At 43.1% G+C, this 25,165-nt stretch overlaps 1 protein-coding gene across 3 annotated transcripts in view; it reads right to left on the bottom strand.

Moving 5' to 3' along the window:
• Positions 1-25,165, bottom strand: part of PDZD2 (PDZ domain containing 2) — a 196,910-nt gene that overhangs the window by 135,565 nt on the left and 36,180 nt on the right. For all 3 annotated transcript variants that reach the window (XM_052670568.1, XM_052670569.1, XM_052670570.1), the window contains exon 2: positions 1,044-1,831. In XM_052670568.1, coding sequence (XP_052526528.1) covers positions 1,044-1,543 — 500 coding nt within the window. In that variant the 5' untranslated portion in view covers positions 1,544-1,831. The remainder of the gene's footprint in view (positions 1-1,043; positions 1,832-25,165) is intronic.

Genomic DNA, 25,165 nt, shown 5'->3' with positions numbered 1-25,165 from the left:
TTTTCCCACAAAATCTTACAAATCTGGGAGTGTGAGCGATCAGCTCGTTTGCAATCTCAGTGCCAATCTTTATATATTCACTGAATTGCAGGTCCACACTTACAGAGAACTGTTATCACATCTGCAAATCCATGGCTAGATTCACCTTCTGAGCACTCATAAATAGAGAGGTCATTGCTTCTATTCTGGCATGTGGTAGGACCAGGCGCAATGGCCGGCCTGAGTCACAGCCACAGACCCATTTGCAGAGCTGTAGGAAGCTCACTGTCCATTGGGAGCAAAAGCTGTGCATTTTGCAAGGTTTTCACTTGGAAGCGTTGCCAAGGCTGTTGTGGCTTTGCAAGCCTGACAACTGAAGCAGTAGATAAATAACCAATGAGTCTTGTCACTGTCAGTGAGTCTAGCAGCCCACAAAGAGAAAAGCTGGTCCACAACTGATTTTACAGCATGAAGAAATTGAAAGGAAAAAAAGAAGGAATAATCTGTATCATTGCAAGAACCTTCATATTTGATTTGAACTCCTGAAGGTTGCAGGTTGCAGGAGACAGCAAAAAAGAGCAAATGAAATAAAATCAAAGGGAATTTATTAAAATGAAGTTGTTTCAATCTGGAAAACACAAAATCGCTTGCTTTGAAAAAAGTCTCAGACAACATTTAGCTGTCAAAAAACCTTTCCTCCAGTCAAATGATTCAAGAAAAATAAGATGTACCCATAAAAAAAAATTCAGTGTTGCTCAGTTGTTTTTACTTCAAAAAAAAAAAGTTTTATTCAAACCCAGAAAGAATCCTTCTTTAGTGAAGGCTCTCCGATGCATACAATGCACTATTTTTTGACACAATGACCTCTCAAACATTTCCACCAGACATGCAAGTAGCAGAGGTAGGCTAATTATTGATGTGTCTTTGTTACTTGATTTTTGCAGACTCCTAAGAACGAGTCCACTGCTCTCCTAGGAGCTGGAAAGCAAAGGTCAAAACCTCTGGTCTTAGCCTCAAATCAGCATTGCGTGACCTGCACCAACACGCAGCTTCTCCAGCCTTACCTCGCACCAGTGACGTCCACGCCAACCATGAGCTGTCCATTCAGGGAGAGGATTTCGTCCTTCAGTCGCACTCTCCCACACTTCCCGGCTGGGCTGTTCTTCTTCAAGTCCGTCACCCAGATGCACCCTACATCGAGCACCGGCCCCTTATGCCCTTTTCTCTTCTTTCCTCCTCGCCGCTTCTCCCCATAGTCCCCCAGTGCAGGGATGTTCCCAAAGCTCAGACCCAGAACCTCTGTTTTCCGCATCTCCTGAGCCAGGTAGACAGTGCAGATCTCCGTATCTGAAGCCCCGCAGCTCCCTGCCTGCAGTTTGCTCTCATCCACTGAGAAGTTGAGCTGGATGTACTCACTCAGCTTTTGGACAGCTGCATGGCACAGCTTCTGCTCGGCGCCCTCAACCCCCTCCCGCTGGCTGTTCTGCAGCCATTGCCATAGGAGGGGCAGGAAGACCCCCGCGTTGTCCTGCGTGATGGGCATTGCCGTCTCCAGGTACCTCATTGGCTCTCCAGCTCCCAGTTTGGCCGCCTGTGGCAGCCCCCTGTGCCCCTATGGGCCATGCTGGAGTAGGGACAGATGCCCAAAACAGGCCCCATCTGATCTCGCAGGGGCAGTGTTAGGGCTCTCACTTATCACAGGCACAGCCAAGGCAGGATACTTCTCGCAGACACGCCAAGGACGTTGGTGGATGAAGCAGTGCTTTTCCACCTTTTCTGTCTGTTTATAACTCGTCGTCAGGATCTCCGCTCCACCAGGAACGATGTCTTCTTCCCACCACAGTCGCTGCACCTGCAAGGAGAAACTGCAGTTAGGAAGGCCACGTGCCGCCCGGGGCTGCACCCGCAGCGGCTTCTACGGCCGAATCCGCTCTCCTGCGATTTGCCACTTGAGGGCACCAACTGCTCTTTTCAGCAAGGGAATAAAAGGTCACCTTCAGCGCCCGACCCTTCCGACAAGGCAGCTGACCGACTGTCCTACCCACAGTACAACACAACCTGCTGCACCGAGGGGACGCGGTGTGACACCGCTCACACCATCACCTGAAGCTGGCTGATGCCGAAGGACAGACAGGGACTAGCTCACAGACAACTACATCCAACCTGCAAATAAGACACCTAAGGGATGTGGCTACCCCATTTCCCTGTGACAAGAAGATCTGTGTGGGTAAACTCTCCGCTTTATGTCACAGTCTGGAGGTACACAGGCAGCCACAGCTGGGCACTAGAAAGTAAGCGGGCGAGAAAGGTGTTCTCTAGGATGATTAGAACTAAGAAATAAGGAAAAATCGTGATGTGAGCAGAGTCTGTTGACTGGCTTCTTTCCAAGAGAGCTTTTCTAGCAATATATGCAGCTCAGTGAGTTGCACTCTTGGCGGGTAGAAGAAAGCAAGAGCCTCACAGGTAGAACTGCCACTGCATCAGACAGAACAGCTTGCAGCTATGGTCTACAACCACAAGAGCATGAATAATCACAGAAACACAGAATACTCCAAGTTCAAAAGGACCTGTAAGGATCACGGCTCTACACAGGATCCCCCAAACCCAAACCCAATGAATGTTCTCCAAAAGCTCTGTGAGCTGCAGCAGCTCAGTGCCGTGCCCGCTGCCCTGGGCAGGCTGTTCCATGCCCACCGCCCTCTGTTGCAGAGCCTTCCCCCACCCCCGGCCCTCCCCTGGCGCAGCTCCATGCCGTTCCCTCGGGCCTGTGGCTGTCACACAGAGCAGAGCTCAGCGCTGCCCTCCGCTCCTTGAGGAGCTGCAGCCGCCATCAGGCTCCCCTCCACTCCTCTGCTCTGGGCCCAGCACACCCAGGGCCCTCAGCTGCCCTGCACATGCCTTGCCCTCCAGGACCTCACCACGGTTGCAGCGCTCCTTTGGACAAATAATAAAGGCAGACTTACAAGATTACAATTGCAAAGTTTCTGAGAATAGTTTTAAAAAGCAGGAGTGATTGTACACCCTATATGCACCAGGAAACATAGTTAAGCACTTTAGTATCTTAGATGCCTACTGCAGCATTGGTGAATCCATTGCTTTTAGAAATGGATTTACGTTTTAGTTAAAATCTCGGATTCAATTTAAGACTAAACTGGGTGCAATAAATCCACAGAGTCAACAAGGCTGAATGGGTCAGGCTGCCTGATTATAACTGACACTGCAGTAATGGGAGAACACAAGCACAAGATATCTGCTAGGGAAGCAAAGCAGCAGAAGACAGAGCATCCCGGTGCACTGGAGCAATATTCTTGCATAACTGATAGGTCAAATAATCAGCGGGGAAGCGCCTGCAGAGAAGGATGTATTGGGGATAAGAAAGTGGAAGGAAACGTGTTTAGAAGTGGCTGTGAAATGATGAAATCTGCCATACACTAGGGATGGGGAACAGCAAAACAGAAATGCCTGGCTTCTATACATACAGGAAACAGCAAAAAAATAAAAACCTACTAGGCAAGACTTCATGCAGTGAAGTTTAAAGAAAAAAAGAAATCAAGGTGAGCTGTAGTTTCTCAAAGAAGTAGTATTTTGTGCTCAATAGGCATGAACACAATAACATTTCAATGCAAAATAAGGATCAGAAGGCTTGGCAGCACCACAAGCTCTACATTTTCCTCAAAGACAAGAAGAAAGACACTAAATGGTTACCGAATAGGAATTAAAAAATAGTGAACATTCAGGCAGAAATATGAGAAATACCAGGGCACAAAAATGAAAAGAAAATTGCAAAAGATTGAAAATGAATAGATTTTAGTATCCTTCTTATGTACATCAATACTAAAAGACAGTATTAAGAAAAAGCGTTGCTAAACCAGAGGGAAAGTTATTGAAAATTGACCGCAAAAAAGGCAATGTTGGTTTGATTTTGCCTTGGTCCTAGTTACATTCCTCTGCTAAGCATGAGGGGTTGGTACAGTTAGCACTGTGACACACTGTCACTGCAGAGATTCACTGTCTTCTCCCTGTTCCATGGTGAGATCAGCACTGTGCCTCAGACAGATATTTCAGACCACAGGAGACAAGCCCTTAAGGACCAACTGAAGCAATCTCAGACAACTCCCTTCCTGTCAACTGTGACCTCCTCTCTGGTCACCTGTGACAGCTCAGATAGGTATGGAACCAAAACTCAGGAAAAAGGCAAACATAGTGCCTGTCTTGAAGGGCAGAAAGAGGAGCAGCAAAAGGATACCTTATCAGTCAGTTTAGCCTCAGTCCTCTACAGAACTCTAAAACAATCAAAGAAACAGTTTGCTTGTCTGCGGCAGATAATAAAAATATGAGCAGCAGCAGAGGAGACAAGAAAAAAATACTTATCAAACCAAATTAATTTCTTTTCATAGCAGAGAAGTTGTTAGATGTCATTTATCTGGTTTTTATTATAGCATTTGACATCGACTCAAACAACTTTTCTGTAAATAAACTACAGAAACATGATTAAATGACACCACTATAAAGCCATACCCAGGGAGTAGTTATTAATGGTATGCTGTGAAAACAGAGGGACACTGTGAGAGAAGCTCTGCTGGATCTATATAGTCTCTCTCTGCTCAGCATATTCATTAGTGACCTGGATGATAAAAGACAGTACACTTATTAAATCTGCAGATTACATGAAGCTAGCAGTGACTGCAGACATGCTGGAGTACAGGGTTAGAATCCAAAATGATCTTGGAAAAAAATTTAAAAAGAAAAGTTCTGTGAAAATTGGGCTAAAGTTCAAGAGAAAGCAAGCACTACTACAAAGTATCAGAAAGGGAATCTGCACACAAATAGGGTTGGGTAGGCAGCGAATCTTTGGGAAGAGATGCAGTTCATTGTTAATCATACGTGTCAATGCAGACTGGCTGTTGTGGAAAAAAAAAATGGTCACTGTCTCAAGGCTATCCTGTCAGGTGCCCAAAAATGTCCCAAAACTACAAGGGGTAAAGAGCAATCTATTCTCCTTGTCCACAGTAGAATAATAGATATGAATGACAGCAGGGTGTAAGTAGGTTACTGCTTAGATAAAGAATGCCAGTGCATCAGAAAATGCCTGAGTCTCCTCTGACTCCACTACTCCTGGTTCCTGTGGCAGGTTTCAAAAATGCCAGGAACACAGAATAGCAGTAATGCTGTCTTGTGCTCTAGGAGGAAGCTCTTCACACAGAGGGTGGTGACGCACCAGAACAGGTTGCCCAAGGAGGCTGTAGATGCCCCATCCCTGGAGGCATTCAAGGCCAGGCTGAATGTGACTCTACGCAGCTTCGTCTGGTGGTTGGCAACCCTGCGCATAGCAGGGGGGTTGAAACTTGATGATGTTTGTGGTCCTTTTCAACCCAGCCCATTCTATGATTCTTCGATTCTCTGGGACTCGGTCTCTCCTACGTTCTTCCCTTCAGCATCACTTTCTACTTTATTGATGGCAGTGTGAAAGTTCGTATAATTGGTAACATCCAGCAAGTTGTAACAACATCCAAATAATTACTTCAACCACAAACATCAGTATGGCTACCAGTAGCCACACAGGGTTCAGAGCCATTCCAGTTCTAGAGGTGATTGGACCAGCATCCTTTTTGGTCTGATAATTTAAGAAGATTCCCTCTTAGCTGGTTAATTTTGAGTGGACATGCTATGGGTTGCTCTTTGCACATTGTCCTCTGAGCAGAGGCACTGTCCTGGTGCCTGCAGAACTTGGGACTCTTTGAAAGCAGTTTTAGTTTCAGATTCTCCAAAACCCCTTGCTAAACACCAAACATTCAGGGGATTCTGGTATTCAGGTATTCTGCATCCCACACAGAGCTCATCCAGTGGCATTGCTGGAGGACTCTCCCCACACACTCCTCCTGAGATGGACGATGAGGCAAACAAGGATCTGCTCTGCCTCTCCAGAGATTAGTAGCCTTCAAAACACCATTCCTCCATTCCACTGGAAAAACCACACTGTGGGTTGCTTGTCAATGCCTGTATACACAATATCAGACATTATAATTATGCAGATAATTACAAAGTACTTTCCAGGGATTTCATTATCTCAAACAAAACCTTTTGGTTTTGAAAAAAAAAAAAAAGGGCTCTGACAAGTATAGCTAGAGAACCTTCCCAGTGAAATATGCACTAGGCCTAGGGAAACTCAGCAAAAAATCAACCCTGTACTCCATGAAGTCAGGTTTGCTGCACTATCAAATATTTCTGCTGGTGAGGACAGCAGCTCCAATGCCAGAGGAAGTAAAAATACAATGGTGGAAAATTGGTCTTCAAGGGAGAAAACAGATGAAAACAGCAAACTTGTAGCTAAGATAAAATTGATTTTTGCTCTTCTGCAGAAATACAGTCTAAGCACATACAAAATTTGTGCCTATTTACAGGAGTTAGCACCACCTTGCTTGCTTTCTGTAGGTTACAGGCCTGCCAACTTCTCTCACTTCATCACAAAATTTACATACAGAATATTGCCTTTATGCCCCTCCTGCCACTGACACTTAGCTGGAGTACATCAAGCCAGTGCCAGGATGGCCAGCTCTGCAGGAACCAAGTCCCTTGTGCTGTGGAGACTTAGTTATTCCTGCTTTGAATCCCTCTGGATCCACCAACTGCCATTCTCTGAATAGTGAATCAGTCTCACAGCCTACATGGCCTTCACTATCTGTAGTCTGGTAAGATATATTTTTGTTTGCATTTTAGAGGTTGAGGTAAACTGACCAAGATTTTGCAGATATGCTGCTCAGACGCTAAGAACATCTCAACTGGAAGGGTACTGGGACAGGGGAAATCCTACTTAATTTTCTGGGTGCAATATGGAAATATTTTCAGTCCTGTTCAAATAGCAGGGTCATGATGGTGCTGGGACGTAATGAACACTCATTTCCAGGAAGACCTGCTCTTCGTGTGTTCAAGGCCAGATTGGATGGAGTGCTGGGCAGCCTGGTCTAGTATTAAGTGGGGAGGTTGGTGGCCCTGTAGCAGGGAGGTTGGAGATTCATGATCCCATCCAAACCTGGCCATTCTGTGATTCTTTGACCCTTGAGGGATGACTCTCTCATGAGCACTCAGTTTAACAAGACTTCCCACACTGAATATTGGTTGGAAAGTATGAATGGGCTCTCTTTGGCTACAGTGGAGGAGCCTGGTCTCTCTGCACCAGCTGCCAACCACAAGAGATCTGCTTGGACATCATCAGATCCAGGCATCAACTATCACAGCAATTCTCATCCTCCACACAATAAAGCTACTAAAATCTTATCTTCAAGTAATGAGGTTTTATGCCTCTGTTATTTTGCTGGGGTGTCCCACCACACCACATATTTGGAAATGATATATAATTCAGCCTTAGTCTATTCATAATCAGTTTATACCCGCAGACATGCAGTTTATATAGCTTTCTGCTCTTCTTTGTGTTTAACAGCTCATCTCACCTTCATCTCTGGTGCATTTTCAGCCTGAAAGATGAGCCTTTACCTATCTTCTTCCACCCCCTCAAGACATGCTCTCGAGGGCTGAAATGCCACTCGTGAAAATGAACTGAATATCTAATTCAGTTCTAATAAGTTTTAGCTCTGACTCAGGAAGTAACGTCCTTTTTTTCTTAAGCCACAGCTTTTGAGGTTCAAGGCACCAATTTAAACATGGGTGACTGAAGTGAAAAGGGGTTGCTTTATTTTAGGCTTTCTTAGGGAAGGGCCATCTTAAATCATTACTTATAAAAAATATTTTCTTTAAAAGAGACAACGCTGGAATTGTTAAAGAGCATATTTGGATATTTAGGGCAAAGACACAACTGTTTTCTTTTTATGATAAGCTGAGCTGCTGCTTCTTACACCACTGTGAAAGGAGCAATGTAAAGAGCCCCAATAATCACTTTCTCATAGGGGGCAAAAGAAATAATGAGGGTCATTAAAATGTCCCATTACTACTTTTAAAAGGTGATTTGTGTGAATGGCCAACGCATGATCCTCCACGATGACCCCTCTGGCATATCTAGCCCAGCCTAAAGTTCCAGAAAAACATACATTTTTGTTGATTTAAACAAAGTTTATTTAAAAATTCCTTTTATCCCATGAGTGGTATCACTTCATAATCGCTTTAAAGGTTATGTTTGACAGATACTAGTTAGTCTTTAATTTGTAGATGAAGGCATTGTACTTGTTTTCTCAAACTCATCCAAGCATTTTAGCACCAGAGAAATAAATCCACTACCAGCAAAAGACATTCATTTATTAATTTCTGTTCAAGCGTAGCTTTCATTTCTTCTATTTTTTGGTTAGTAGCTAATAGCAAATTAAGTAACAATGGGGAAAAAAATCACCCAGGAACAGAATAGAGCTGTTTCACTAAAAGAAGTGCCACTGTTGGAGGATAGTTTTATTATAACTGTCCTTCACTCTGACAATACTGAACATATTTTATTCTGGATTACCCTGTGGTACAAATCAGACACAGGCACGCTGTTATATTTCTGCTGAATTAGCCAGAGTGCACAGCTACAGGTCAGCTTTATGCCAGACATGGAAAGACTACTAATATTTGACCTGGCATAAAAATTTAAATCTTACACTGGCAGGCTTTTAGAGATTCTGAGCAAATTTGAATTGACAGTGAGTTTTATAGCAGTCAGCATGTTGTGTCTCATGGCCTCGATGCGTCGCACCCAGCCATAAGAGCCCCAAGGCTGGATTCACTGTACAGTCAAACCAGCCTCCAGTTTGACCTCAACACCAGTAACCAACAGGAACACAGAGACAGGAAAACTCAGATTTCTGTTCCATAACATGAGCTGAGTGCCCATCGGAGTTTGTCTCTGTGGGCTCTCTTCCTGGCCAGTAAAGAGAAACAGGTACTCTTAGGAAATGTACATCAGACCTGCGGTAGATGTTTACCTTCAGACTAGATGCATGTTCTTTTTTAGGCGCACTTTCTCCTCTGCTGACTGAAAGCAGTGGTCATACAGAGATATGTGAATATGATCAGACGGGTCCTACTCTGAAACATGCACCAAGAAAAACTGGATGTAGAAAAGTCTAGTACAGTATAGCTTGTGAATGTGGTGTTAAACTTTCTGTCAACTCTTGCAGAAAGGTTCCCCACAATGCCTTCCTCACTGCCTTTCAAGTATTTATGTTGACTAAATCAAAAATCAAAAGACCTATGCAAACATCCAGACTTCCTAAATCAACCCTGGTAATTACCAGGATGTTTACAGTATTAGCCCAAGCTCTGAGAACAAAGAACAGTTCACAAAGAGGACACTAACATAGGGAAACATATAAATGTAAAACTTGTGCAGAAAATGTTACAGAGGCCAAAAAAAGGGCCCAAAAGTTAAATACCTTGCCGTGTACTAAGCTTTAGCAGCAGCACTCAGGAGAAGCTGCCTCAGCTCCTACAGAACCCACCACTTCCCCTTGGTAGAATCTGCTTGCTACTCCTGGAGCCCTAAAGCTCTTTATTTCTTTTTTATTTCCACATCCATACATTTCTTCATCACTGTTCTTTCAGAGTCTTTCTACCCCCACAATGCCCAAGGACACTTTCTTTCAACTCAGAAGTCTCCACAAGTCTTTAACCACAGCTTTACACAGATACTAAATATAAGCATCTCTACAAGAGGGCTCTTACAGAGAGACACATTTCCAAAACATACCAAACACTGAGAAATTGCAGATGCTGAACACAAGCAGAATTAACACAGCATTCAAATGGCTACCAGTCCACTGAAATTATACCATCATTCAACGTCCAGACTACCTTGGAAAGCAGTTCCACAGAACTGGGAACTGACAGGATTTCACTGATACTACTTTTGGACTTTTGGGATGGTGAGCAATCATACCAGCAGCCTCACATCTGGAATCAAAGAAAACCAAACCCAGCTGTGTTGCACATGGTAAGAAAACACTGAGCTGGGGCCATGACAATGCAGCTTCATTGGTTGGATTTTATGTGCTAAACAACCGGGTTGTTTGACTTCCTCAGCTTGGCAAGGAAAAGTTCAGAACATACTTATCAACCTACCGAAACTGCTGTGGTGTGAGAGCAGATTCAGGGACTAACGAAGCGAGCTTTTAAGCTGGAGAGACAGCCTGGCTCGAGCCAAAGGACTGTATTTTCCATGATCATTCAGATGAATTAAAAAGAAGACAGCAGGGGAGGAAGCATCTGTCTGGCCATCCATTATTAATGAGAGGATCAAATCTAAAACTCTTTCTGACACTGATACAGAAGCGCTTTAGTATGATCAAATTATTCTCTTCAGTCCTCATCCTCTTTTTACATACACTGTCTCCAGCCAGCATCTTCTCCAAGCCCAGATCAGGTGGAAGAGTGGAAAAGCTTTGCAAATCCTTAATGACTTTTAAAATCTTTCCTATATTCTGTTAAGCTGAAGTTACTTTGAGTATTAAAGAAAAATAGGCTTGTTCTTCTGCATTCATTCAGACCAGAATGAAAGAACTTATTTCAAAGACAAGGCTTAAAATCATCTAATTCTCACATAATCCAGTGTCCCAGACTATATCAAAGCAAGAGTCTATAGCTGTCAGTTGTGGAAAAACATCTGTTTGTAGATCTTTAAATACTACTAAATTTAATAGCACAACAGACAAGGCTTGCTTAGGTAAACAAGTAATTGCAAGCTTGTTGAATGATGGAAGAGCTATATTTAGAGAGAGCTAAGAGAAGAATGACACCCATACCGCCCTCCATTTCAGCATCCTCTGTACGCCAACATGCCTCATCATCCTTTGGATCTTTTCCATTTGCTGAACTACACAGAGATGGTGCTGGGAAGCTCCACTGTGAGTTTTCAGAGTATTCAGAATTCGTTCCTGACATCATTTATAGAAGAAAAAAACTGGAGTACCATAATTAAAGTCGGCGATGCTTTTCTGGATTTACTTTACAGTTGTGCAACCACAAAAGAAAACCAATTTTAAGTATGCAGATTCCTAGAAACATCCGCTTACCAAGTTTAAAATAGCACTGCTCTCTCACACACACATACACACAGAAAGTGAGCCAAAACTACAGCCATAAAATATAAACACAGCTAGACTTTAAAATTACATTTAGCCATGTAAAAAAGTGAGATTTTTTAAATGCCCTCACAGTGTCACCCACTTCTATACGATCTTGAAGTAAGTGCATCCACATCTCAATGCTCACTAAACCAAACCCCTCATTTGCAAGGCTCTCCGAGGAAAAGGGCAGAGCTGCCACGTAACATACTGAATGCTCCTATTGGAACTTACTGCACCCAGTAATTCTTTCTGAAAACAACACACTGAGACAAAAAACGTTCTGTGTATCTGTAATTATTTTTAAATGCTTCCACTTTTCTCAAGACCTTCCTGTGGGAAAGACTTCTGCAATAATTATCCATAGAACAAGAAAATGCAAATAACATGTTCATTTTGGACCACATTGTCTGCAGGAGTCATGAATCCAGAATTACAAACAAACCACAAACATCTGATGTTCTAACAGTGTGACTATATACAAAACCAAATGTGCCTAACAATTTTTTTAATTGAATTTTGATAAGCACCAAGAAAACATAAAGCTTAAAACCCTGTAAACTGAAAAACTAAATGCAGTTGGAAGATGGATTGCTGTGGTTTTATTATGTTACTGGAAAGGCCAGAATTAAAAAACAAAAAAAAAACAAAAAAACTTGTTTTGTATTATCTCTTAACTGAATTAAGACAAGCAAAACTATTTCCAGATTTAACAAGACAGATTTCCATATCACTATTTCCAAAATCCATTAATCAACTCTAACCTGATCTCAGCACTGGAAATAATTAAGCAACAGCCTGCTGTGAGTGTTCCCAGGCACTTGTGCCAAGCAGAGCTTAAGAAGGGGTTTTCCAAGATCTTTCCTGCCTGGGCTCCGTAGGATGTTGTAATACTGCTCCCTTACTGATTATCACCAGGGATGCCTTGCTTCCCAGTTAACTGTGCCTCCTTTAAACGTAAGGATGTTCAGATAGCAATTTACATCTATACTTTTGAGTACTGCAGACACCTTCTTGGAAGCAGTAAACACATCTGCCTTCAATACCAGACAGTCAGACTGCACTCATCCTCCATGAGGGGTCAATTCAGTCATGTGAAGACCTTCAGTGCATTGGCAGAACCCAGCCTCCATCCTTACAACCCTGCCTGGCAGGCAGAAGCCCACATGAAGCCCACTACCCATCACAATCCTAGGGAGGGCATCTCTGAAACCAGGGCATCTGCTTGATCCCAGCCAGTAGTCTGCTGCACCCTAAGTGCAGGATTTTCACAGCTGGAGGGTGAGTTACAGCTTTGTTCCTGTTCCCACCATCAAGTCAGTGCAGAAGTTTTTAAGACAACATAGGTGACCTCTGAAGGACACAAGCAGGTGGACCATAAGCCTGTCCTCTTAACCTCCAGCTGAACTACAGCAGCCTCCCAGAGCACTGCATGCCAGACTGCATTTTTCTTTCCCAGTTGAGGGTTAACCCTGCTGGTAGGAACTCACAGGAGGCAGCAAACTGTCACCTCTCGCAGACGAGATGCTGCTGATTCTAACTCTGCCTACAGCGCATCTACCTCCCCTCAGCTAGACCTCTCAGAGCAGGAATGTGGGAGCTTCTTCAGTGAAGGTCACTGAGGCAGCTTGTGTAGCACCAGTCTGAGCCTCTGATCATTCTCAGGCAATGTATGATAGCGGCCTTGGAGGTGGCCTAACTTAAAGACTGCTTCAGAGGTTTCACACAGGTTCCAGGCATAGCTTGGCAGAGTGAAATATTGTGGTCTTTGGTCTTGTTGCTCTCAGATGATTTTTTTCTCTGATTGAAAATTATCTATTCAGGAAAAAAAGGGAGGGGAGAGCACAGAGTAGAAACAGCAAATTTTTTTTTGTGTTGAAACACTAGTTTTCTCCATGTTTCTCCATGCAAATTATTTTCTGCCAGGACTTTAGGACCTGCACCCAATTAAAGCCTGTGCTCCCAGAACCTCAGGAGATGCTCATCTCCTGGCAGTCCCCCCAAAGGCTTCAGCAGAGCACAGGTGGCACAACCTAGAACACACTGTGCAGACAGCTACGAAACTGTGCTCCTCTTATCACTGAGCAGTGGTTAGCAAATTCATTGTTTACCCATTTATACTAACTGACTACTTGCCCAAGTTGCCCAGAGAGCTGTGGTGCCCCATCCCTGCAGGCTCAAGGCTGGGTTTGATGGGGCCTTGGGCAGCCTGAGCTACTGGGGGCAACCAGCCCATGGCAGGGGGTTTGGATGGGATGGGCTTTGAGGTTCCTTCTAACCCCACCATTCTGTGATGCTGCAATTCTACAGAATCTCACAAAATCTTCACAGTCTGGGGCAGAGGTTTCAGGCACAGAAGCAGTTGGCACAGTAGTGCTCATGTATTTCTTTGGTGCTTTAAAATACTTAATATATGATATGAATAAAGCTCCAATTAAAAATGCATAAATAAATGTTATGGTCTATAAGTAATGATTCACTGCTTTACCCAATCATGTTTTTATGCAGTCATCAACTCAGCCAAGTTGTGGAGAAAAGCCTGGAAAGCAAAGCCTTGCCTTCGGGCATTTTAAATATTCAAGTTTCTGAGCCAATGCTCTTACTAGGCTGAAAGAACATAGGAGCAGGTCCACTTGGAGCAAACATACATAATAATCTTTACCACACCATACACTACTGCTATTAAGTTAAAGAGACATCATGTGCACTTTCATGTATTATGCTGTTCAGATGCGTGTAACAGCAGGTCATATATAAATGAAGTCAGATGGGTTTTCTGAGGCATGGCAAAGATGTAAGTACACCCATCAAGCTGACAGTCTCGCATCAGCCCTCACCACAATCATTCTTTGTACCAGGATACAGCCATTAAAAGAAAAGACACAAAACACAACCCCACACACGCACCTTCCCCCAAAACTTTTACCATTAAGCTTTGGGCCTCATAGCCAGCCATTAACCACTGAGTTTCACTTAAAACAGAGAGACTTTCCAAAGCTAAAAAAGTGCTTCTGCAATGTTGGACTCAAATATTACAAATTAAATGCACATTTGTGAAAATGCTTTTTAGTACAAAAAAAGTCCAGATAAAATGGAATTCATATTCCTCCAAATTTATTTAAGCAAATTGTTTGTATCAGCAAATTACTGTGGGATTAGGAGTTAAAAAAATGTGTATCTTGTCACCAAAATATTTCCAGGCACCGCTAAATCTATATGTACTCAATACTCAACATGTAATTCAGCACAGGAAGATCCATCCCATGTCTTTGTTTTTGAAAACACTCCTCCTAAATTATTTCACCTTCAGAATCATCTCCTGCACTGTGCATCTCAACAAAACCATACATTTTTAGTGCACTGATGACCAACATTTCACCATGAGCAACCCCCAGGCAGGGAAGACAAGAAAACTCCAGGAAGTTCTCTTTTCCAGGAAGTTTCCCCTCAGCTCAGGGGGAGCTGGAAGTTGAGATCCCGGCAGCCAGGGAAGCTGGAGCGTGATGAAGGAAGTGTTGCACTTTTCACCATTCAGTGGACAAAGCTAGCACGTGCTTTCATGCCTTGCAAGGCCTATGTTCTCTTGGCAAAAGCAAGGAGTGCAGGAGTCATTCCTTGGCTGTGCTCTGTGTAGAGCAGCAGGGGCACATCCCGAATAACCCCAGTCTTAAATAATTTTTTAGGAAAACACGCTAAGTGGGAGCACAATTTCTCTCTGCTCTTATTACCTGGAAGTGGGAATTATCTTCAGTTCTTGTATGAACTCCTTTATGGTGCTGCAACACATAAAAACTTATTCAGTTGTTTTCAGATCACCTGGAAAATAGCAATTCTGCAGCCTGTTATCTTAGGGCTTTATAAGGTGAACTGATTAGGTATTATAGCATCTACCTCATATATTATCTCACTTTGTATCTTTGGTTTCATTTTCTTTGTTCTGTCCCATGATAAAACACCAGGCAAGTATGTGTATGTCAGCATGGCACTTTGTTTCTAAAAGCTAATTAAAAATACATTATTTTAAAAGGAAATATATGAAAGTGACTTCAGAGGCCTAGATTTTAAGATGCTTTTTTTTTTTTTAACATCTGTTTGCTGAGTGCGTGTAATTTCTTCTTTGAATTATTTAAATATCCCAGCACTTTTCTCAGAAAAGGAAAGCTAAAGTCAGATGCCCAGTCTCAAGATGGAAAATCCTAAAAATGCAACCAGATGGAGTTAGTAAAAAATAGGAATTTTCATCCCCTGGGAAAATCTAGTACTAAAAGAGCTATATTCACTGGAAATTCAGCTGAAAACCCCTGTATAAACCTGAAATTTCCAAGAATTTTCATTATAAGAAATCTTAGATTATTTCCTTCTCTTTTTCCTATCTCTTTATCCATGCACCACTATAAGAACCTGAGGAGTTTCAGTTCCTCTCTTACAGATAAGGTTGCAGAACATCCTCACTGCTGCTCCCCACTGCAATAGGAAGAGCCTTCCATGCATCACAGGAGGCAAGCTGACCAGGAGGAACTGCCTTTCATGAGGATCCACACCTCACACAAAGTACCCCTGAAGGGTTTACTACTAGGAATATCTTACGTTATGGAGGGGCTCTGAGCGCCTGGTCGAGCTGCAGGCATCCCTGCTTGTTGCAGGGGAGCTGGATCAGATGTCCTTTAAAGGTCTCTTCCAACTAAGACGATTCTATGATTCTACAATTCTGTTTTCTCCTCTGACAAAACCCTGGCAGAAAATTTGTCACTGCCTATACCTAAAGCATGCAAGTGCAAACCATAACAGAAATCCAATATGGAACGAAGGAGAACTGTAACAGGACTTCTTGAAACCACATTCTGCCAAGCAATACTGCTTTGGTTTGGGTAGTTTTCATACAGCAGGTAGCAATATTTAAATGTAAATAAATGAATAAAACACTGCAATTATATCAGAGTTACTCACCCTTGGAATTTCCAGCCTTGCAGCTCTACTGAGACCTGCTGGGAGTCCTGCACTACAACAGTGCACGTGTACATTTGTGTCTTAAAAGTGTTCATCTTTCATTAAAAATTCATTTTATTTCACAAAAAAAAAGAATAAAAGAAAAAGGTAAATAAATAAATAAATACAATGAAGATGCAAGCAAGCTTCCTGGATTGTCAGATGAAAGGGATAAAAATAAAGCAGACCAGCTTCAGAAGCATTACAACACTTCAGAGAAAGAGGGAAAAATGCTGAAAATAAGGTTGCCCGGATACGTTATGTTGCAGTTCATCGTGTTAAGAAGGAAGCAGATGTTCAAGGCTGGGTTTTAGCCTCATTCTCCACTATGTCCCATCACATTCATACACACACCCTATCCCCCCACACGTCCAGTCTGAAAGGCCAGCACCTGTTCTCCAGAAATGCTGGTGGGAGCCTGAGCTCTTCATAAGCAAATTCTTGTCCAAGTGTGCTGACTATCCTCAAACCCCTGAGTTTTGCAGCTCAGAATGCCGGAACAGGGAGGGGATTTGTAGCACTCAGTGACCAAACAGATGGCAGGAGGAAGACAGCATCTGTGCTCACATTTGCTTTACCCAGGATGGTCTCACTACATCTCCAAACTGTTTGGGTCTCTTCTCACAGGACTCAGAAGCTCATTTTGGTGCCAGATCCACTACAGCAATCAAGAAGGACCACAGAACACTGAACTCACTCTCAAGCTTGCCTCAAACCTGCGTAAACGTGGCAGGATCACTTTAGGATGAGCTGGACAAACCATTACTGCTGCTTTCCACTTTCCTTTGTTTTTTTTCTGATTTTTCTCATCTTTGTTTCCCTATGGCTGGCAGGAAAACTAAGAGCAGCAAAGTATGAGCAGAGCACAGGGCAGTACCATTTGGCTGGTGCACATCTCATCCAGCTTCACTGCAAGACAAGTAGCCCAACTGCTTGCTGGAAACGGAGCAGACAGTTTTCTCCAGGTCTTTGCCCCCTTAGTTCTGTGTTCCACATGCATGTCCAGAGAAGGATAGTGGAGCTGTGAAGGGTGTGGAGCACAAGTCTTTTGAGAACCATCCGAGGGAACTGGGACTCTATCATCCTGAGAAGAGGAGGCTCAGTGGAGACCTTATGATCTAACTCTCTGAAAGGAGGCTGTGGTGAGGTGGAGCCTCTTCCCCCAGGAAACAGTGATAAAACTAGAGGTGATGGCCTCAAGTTGTACCAGAGGAAGTTCAGATTGGATATTAGAAAAAATATTTTCTCAGAAAGGATGGTGAGGCACTGGCACAGGCTGCCCAGGGAGCTGGTGGAGTCACTGTCCCTGGAAGTTTTCAAGAAATATGGAGATGTGGCACATGGTTTAATGGGCATGGTAAGGATGGGTTGGGGTTGGACTAGATGATCTTAGTGGTCTTTTACAATATTAATGATTCTGTGATTCTAATCTCATCCCTATGGGAGCCCAAATGAGGGACAGCAGCTTGGTTGCAGCCCAAAGTAGCATTCATACCAAACCACTGCAATGCATCTTCACGATGAAGAGAGTGGACAGCAGCCTACCTCTGCTACAGACACCCTTGTGAACTGCACTGTTGATCTTTATATTTAATGCAGTAAAGGCTTCAAAAGCAAAGGTACATTTGTGAAAGCAGACAAAAATCCAGCCAGGCTGCCCTTTTCAGCCACCACACTGTGAATCAAGCACAGCACCATGGCCTCAGAGAGTGAAATTCCCTTTCTTCCTTCAGCAAACAGGTCACCACCTCCTATCCACACACACCAGCACAGCTTCCTGGCAACTTCCCCACTTCCCACTCCAAACACTGTGAGATATTTTGTTAATCCCACAGAAATGCCTGCAGAGACCCAACAGTCTGAATCACCACAGCTGCTGTAAGGATGAAGACAGGGACTTCCACTCCCTTCTAAGAGCATTTTGTACCCCCAGTCCCTCATTTTAAAAAGCAATGGTTTTCTAAAAATCACAGGCAGCTCCAGCAAGCTTCAGACATATTCTGGAAGTCACTAGACTAGAAAGCAAACCTCTTTGGCACTAGGAGGCAAATTTAATCATATTTATATTTTAATCTTGGCGGCTACACAAAACATTTGTCATGAGTGTGGTGAGAAAATGAAAATTCAAAAGCTGACATTCTAGCTACAGAAAGTGCAAAGTCCAGCACAGTCTGAAGCACAGAATGGCTGAGGCTGCAGGCATCTCTTAGAACCATGTGGCCCAACATCTGCTCAAGCAGGGACACCCAGAGCAGGGTGCTCACATCCACGTGGCTTTTGAAGATCTCCAAAGAGGAGACTCCACAGCCTCTTCACAACCTGTTCCAGCAGGACATCATGGCTCAGCAAGCTCCTTGCTGTCACTCTGTCAGTTTTAATTTTCTCACATGTGCTCTCTCATCCCATGGTTGCAGGTGGTGAAAGGGCTGGGACAGTCTCCTCTCCCTGCTTTGGAGAAGGAGAGCTGGTGTGCATACAGGGCTAGGCAGGATGAAGACCTGGTCATGCAAGCACAGTGCCTGAGAAAGATAAGATGCAGGAACACAACCAGCAGTTATCAGGACAGTAGGCCTCTAATTTGAGATGTCTTAGGTTGTCAGAGGCAATCACTAAGCTCCGGTTATCACAGCTCAGCTGCAATGCAAAAATTTTTATCCAATGCAAACTCCACTGTGTGCTTGGGCCTGAATTTCCCCTTCAAACATATGACAGTGGCTTGCTTGCAAGTCACCTCTAATTTTTATTATTTTTATTATTATTATCTGCTACAAATCAGGTTTCATCCAGTGCTGTGAGCCATCTGTTGGAGATATCTGGTTTCAGTGTCTGGCTATACAGCGTTTCATTGAATTATCAGAAAAAAAAAATCTTCCTTAGTTTTACTTCTGATAGAGCAATGTTTGAATATGAGCAACAGAGCAGTGCAGGGAAACTCCTCACTTATGGATGTGTACAAACATCCACAGCCATCTTTGGACTCCATGGAAATAATGCCTTACAAGTTTAAGAAAAAAAGCTATTTAGACATCATAGAAAGCATTCAGTTTTTGAAGCTTGGGACCCAGTTTGGGTCAGGGTATTTTACTTGAGCTGTATACGTGTTATTGTTATTACTACATGTCTTTCTAGCAATATTCAGCAGGAAAATACAAGATGAATCTCAAGACTTGCCAGCTTTAGATCTCCCATTTGCCGAAAAGCCCTTAGGGCAGAGAACTTGCTGCTAAGAAACCCAAAGGTCTGGAAAAAAATCAAAGCGACTTTCTGCAGCCATGGGGAGCTGGACCTTATTCTGTTCCGGCTGTACATAATTTTTTAATGTCAAATATTCTTTGCATTAACATGTTTTCCTGTCTTGGGCAAGGACAAAGGGAGGTAAGTCTTCAGATTTCTTGACTGTAACCTAGTACAAGTGCCTTCCTTCAGCAGTTGACTGTCCTTGTTCTGTCAGAGAAAGCACACTAACCTATTTCACAAGTTATCTCAGCGGGCCTCTGCTTATCTCCCCGTTTGAAATAGGGTTGAACAGATACAGCACATCCCTGCAAATTCTTTCTCAACAATTTCTTTTTAATCTCTACTCATGAACATTCTTCAGCCTCTCTGGGTAACTTGTTCCAACAGCTTCCAACTTGATGGTCAGAATTTTTGTTTCTAATGTCCAGACTAGTTCTTATTTGCTGCAAGCCTATGTCTACTTGCCCTTTTCTATAAGGTGTTAGAAGAAAAAGGGATATGGGTATCAGTGCCTTTTTCATCTTCAAAATTCTTAGAAAATCACAGGCACAAACCAAAGGCTGGAGAGAGAGAGGGAGGACTGAGAATTATGGGCAGAATTCCTGTGTTAGTTTTACTCTCACATTAGACAAATTTGTCATTTTTGTTTTACTCTAAATGCTAATGTGTGGCAACACCAGCTGCCAATTTAGAGAGACATACTTGGCATGCCAAGATTTATGTCCCTGTGATTTGCCTCCCATACACAATCCTTCTAACAGTCACCAACACTTCCAGAAAGACAGATTTACTTGGCACTCTTGAAAAAAACACTTAGTTGATGAGTGATGCTACCTCAAATCACAAGCCTCCCAAACTCAGAGCTCTTTGTCTAATGAAAACTATTACTGCTTTTTAATAAGTTCTTCAGCATTTAAAAATAGCACTCTTAATTTCCTGCTCCACCGAGCACCACCTTGACTTCAAGTCAAATTATTCACAACCTCTTCTCCACCAACCCTGGGGGATACGAGCCTTGCATTTTGGGGCTAAGTACTTCTCTCAACAGCTGTAAGCAGCTCTCCAAAGCAGCAAGGAGCAATGATATCCTAACAGCATCCGACATCAAAGCTAAGCCACCATTTTTTTTCCTAGTATTTACTCCAGGTGTTGACAAGCAGCATCACCAGCAAGGCTTCTTTGAAGCACCTTATACCTGACCACATTATTCTGAGGAGAGCATTTATTAAAAGGTCTGCCAAAAAAAGGATAAACTTAACTAGATTTAACAGTTTTAACTTGTTCTAGTTCTCAACAAACACATTCATCCCAGGAAAGTACCAGAGGCAAAACACTCACCTGCAAAACAAACCAGAGCAAAGCTCACAGTGTGCCACAGTGTATCATGAGCCTTAGTGCTAATTCTGAAAAGTAGAACTGTACCTAGGTACACACAGAGCCCTGTGGAGCACATTGGGTCTGCTTGTGTAGGGGTCAATCACAAGATACAGTCTTAAAAGTGCTGCAGGAACCATCAGAGTTTTCACGTAGGTCCAGCATCTTTCGGGGCATGAGCAGGGCTGATCTCACTTCAGGGCTTCTACAGAGACCAAAGATGGGCTGTGCCCAGCATCGTGGTCTTCATATTCTGTTTCCTCCTTCAGAAGTCATCATTAAACACTTGTTCCACTACTACTTGAATTTTTCAAACCTCCAAATCCACTAAATTTCTTTGCACGTTATAATAAATTACTTTTTGGATTAGCTTATTGTTGCTTGCTGACATCTCATGCATTTAAAATTCAGGAGCTGAATCTCTTAAAGGCCTCCTCCTTTCCACGTAGGAAATAAATTCTGCACAATCCTTAGTTTTAAAAAGAATTCCTCTAAGCACTTGACAGAAAACTGTTTTCTGACAAAATGTCTCGGTCAAACAGCAAATACTGAATACTAGGAGAGCCCACCTAGCTTTGTCCTCATGGTCCTCTTACATTATTTTTAATACTGCAACCTATGCAACAGAAAAAGAAAACACTCAAGCACAAATCACCCACATTTTGAGTTTCAGTTATTCAAGTTCTCTGAAAAGAACTGGAGCTCTGATGCTTCAGACCTTTACAAAACAAATGCAAGCAAGTTCTTTCTCTGGAAAGCCTCAGCTTGTTTGCGCTACTGACCAGCACAGGTCAGGTAAATTGCTTTTCATGAGCATGCAAATTGTGTATCTTGAGGGAGGAAAAACTAAATGCAAAACCAAACATTGTTTTGCCATACAGATAAAAGCTCAAGCTGACTCCAAAGGAACTACCTGCAGAGGTTGCAAATGCAAAGGTTAAACAACATCCAGACAACACTGCAGAAAGAGAGCACACAAACACCGTGGCAACAAACATAAAGCACAAAAAAGGTTCTTTTAATTCTGACACTCAAAACACCGTAAAATGCCCACTAGAAGTTTTTATTCTGAAAGTTAAAGAAAATGACTCCATCACATAAAGCAACAGCATTTGCTGCTACCTCCATCCCTGGAGGCATTCAAGGCCAAGCTGGATGTGGCTCTGTGCAGCCTGGTCTCGTGGTTGGCGATCCTGCCCGTGGCAGCAGAGTTGAAACGATTATCATTGTGATCCTTTTCACCCAGGCCATTCTGTGATTCTGTGATTCTATTATTTATCCAAAGAGCAACATCTCCAGAGTTTTCTCATCTGCTAACACACACATGACTTTCCAGCATGTTTCATCCTCTGCTAAGGACAGAAACGATGCAAATATGAAACAAGTTTCTGTAAAAAAAACAGGGCATGAGCCTACAACACCACACACATGGCAAGTCCTGCCTTGGCCTTCCTGTGTCACAAACCTTCTCTGAAGATCATTTTTCCTCTTGGCTGAATATAGTCTCACTGGACACATCCTATTTCTGCTGAAAAAACAGGATATTCCTATTTTCCTTCAGATATTTCCTCAGTACATTTTTCTTTTGGTAGACAGGTGGATTTGGGAAAGGGAGAATATTCTAAGAGCAGCAAGAAGGAACAGCTCCAGGCAGTCAGTTAGAAAACAGACTTGAGACAGTGTGTCTACATATATAAGTGTTTTTTTTTTTAATGTACAGAAAGAGAAAACACAAACGGGACAGCCCATTCTACTACAAAAAGAACTAATGGTTGCCAAACAAGGCTAAAATTATGAACGTGGGATAATTATTTTGTTAATAGCACCGCTTGAGAAACAGCTTCTAATAATTATCACAGGTACGTGAACTCCTTAGGCACACAGCATATTCCCCAACTTTCTACACTAGCACCGCCTTGGCCTTATTACATATGCAAAACAACCTGGATTGTGGCCACAGAGCATTTTTGCAGTGCCTTTAACCACAGCTCTCTGAAATCAATCGCATCCATATGCTCCACCGCGCCGTGCTGCTCCTCCGGGGTCAGGGAAGAGGCCCAGCGTAATGTGCACTTAATTCAATTAAGAGCTACACAGAAACAGACTCTAGTAAATTTTAACCTTTCTTCCTCACATCATTTATTAACCTGCCATTAATTAAAACGCAGTTATTAAACGAGCGTGTTTATAATTGCTGTGTTTTCCATGAATGAACAAAAGCTGTTTGTGAGATCCAACCAAAGAGCATTGTTCATTCGTGGCAAGGGGCCGAGCGCGGCCGCCTGAAGCCAGCTGGCACTTGGACAGCACAAACAGCAGTCAATAGGCGCACAGAGGCAGGTCAGTGCAAATATGCTCTGCCCAGAAGAAAACACCACACTGGAATATTTAACATTCCTGCTTTGAGCATTTACAGCTGAAAAAGGCACCATTTTCAGGTGCTTGATTGCCCAGAGGAGCCAGAGCATTAATAAGCCCAACATGCAGGTAGAACTGTTCTCCAGATCCAGCAGGTTGCAGTCCATCATCTCGGTAAGTGCATGGGCAATAGATCTAAATCTCGGCACAAAGGGCCACTAGATAGGAGAAAATATTAAACACCAGTGTTCCCACCACCCTTTAACATCTGCGTCCCATCAGACGGACTCCGGCAGGAATGGGCTGGGTGGTGAGCAATGAAAGGACGTGGCCACAGATGTCTGAATGACAGCTCCTCCGTGTAACCAACAGCATCATGTCATGAGACACCCAAACCTGTGCAAGCCGGTGTGGATACAGGATGTGTGCCCCACACCTTCCCAATGAACCATGTTTTGCACCTTCTCCAGATGAAGCTCTGGCTCGCTCGATGCACAGCTCTGACACTACACACGGTGTGAGGCAGCAGCAGCCTTACAGGTCCATCAACACGCATTATCAGATTTAAACAAGTTTGTCAAGTGATAGCAAAGCCAGAGCAACAGAGGATTTTTCACTTATACCACAAATCCAGAAATGTGAAGTAATCCAGAAATGTGAAGTAAACCTGTGAAAATGATATGAATGATATGAAGTTAAAAAAAAGTAGTTCTTTCATCTTTCTTTGCCAAAATAAAATCTATGAAGTTTTGTGCATGTGGTTTTTCATTCATGAGTAAGTATCTGACCCAATGAAAACAGGCTGTTTCTCTCTGGGAATGATTTTAGCATAAGCAGAGCAATGGGAAAGGAAGACTGAATTTAGACTTATAATTCACAAAATCAGCAAGAAAATGCCCAGTCCTTCATGTACAAATTTAGCAAACAGAGCCATTATCAAGCTGTGGTAGGACATTTGTCATACTTTAAATCCTGCACAGGGAGGTGCAATTACGTCTTGGCCACTCCTTCGATAGAGCCCATGAGCAACTTCCATGTTCCATGAGGTGCCTGCAGTACTTCTGCCTCAGCACAAACTGCTCCATAAGGCAAGCAAGAACTGAGACCCAGATCCCCACTGCTCTCAATGCTGAAGCACAGTTTAGAAGTACCTCAGCACTGAGAGAACCATCCTCATTCTGCTGGGGTGATGGTGGCCTTCTCCTGCTGGGTGGGAGAGGCCCTGTGTGGAAGGGAGGAAGCTTTTAGCAGTGGGAGAGAGACTACCTGACTGCAGATTCTACTGCCCGGATCCAGTAGGATGGCATGGCCAACTGAGGGCAGCTTTTGTCCCGAAGTCACAATTTACAATGGATAAACAACTTACTGATAAGCTGCAGGAAGGGAATGACATGGGACATATGACCACTATGACCTGAACATATCCTACAGTCCCTTGTCTTGTACATGGAAATAGTTTGGAAGAGATGAAAAAGAGAGGTTTGAAAAGAAGCACAAAAACTTTCTTATTATTCCTGATTTTAAAATTACTACAAAATCTTTTTTCTAATTCTGCCTTGTCAGCAGCATTAAAAAGTCCTCACAGGTGTTCCTAATAGCATTTCTACACAGTCCCTACCCACTGCACATATTTGCATCTCAGGAGCAATTACCCATGCAGCACACCTCGCTTTGTCCTGCTCATTTGTCTCATAACTGTTGTTCTGCTTTCCAAATGACAAACTCCTCCCCTTGCACAAGCAGATGGGGAAATGTCATTTCCCATTCATTGAGGAGCCTCTGACCAGCATTCTGACTTCGGCATTAAATAGAGCAGAAGTCTGCAGAGCTACCTATTCTGTATGGCATTTTTTTATGCATGAGCACTGCTGTCAACAACGTCAGCAGGAATATGCATGATTTTACACACGGTGTTTGTCAGCTGGTCGTTTACTATGCAGCAAGGGCCTGAGAGCAGCGAAGAGCAGAAAATCAGAGCGCACTTCATTTAAATTTATAATCTGCAAAATCAGGACAAGGAATGAAAATAGCAAACTTGGCCCATGTACTAAGATTTAGGCCGAAACTGAAAATGCTGAAGGTACACAAATGCTGGGGAGCCCCAGCAATACCCTCACCCTGTTAAAATATAAGGGATTGTAGAGAGGTGACTAAAATAGAAAAGCCTGAAGGAAGCCTGCCCTAGG

Source organism: Tympanuchus pallidicinctus, unplaced genomic scaffold, assembly GCF_026119805.1.
Source record: "Tympanuchus pallidicinctus isolate F22 unplaced genomic scaffold, pur_lepc_1.0 scaffold9, whole genome shotgun sequence".
Lineage (NCBI taxonomy): Eukaryota > Metazoa > Chordata > Aves > Galliformes > Phasianidae > Tympanuchus > Tympanuchus pallidicinctus.
The sequence above is the reverse complement of the archived record's forward strand: the minus strand, read 5'-3'. Positions and strand labels throughout refer to the sequence as shown.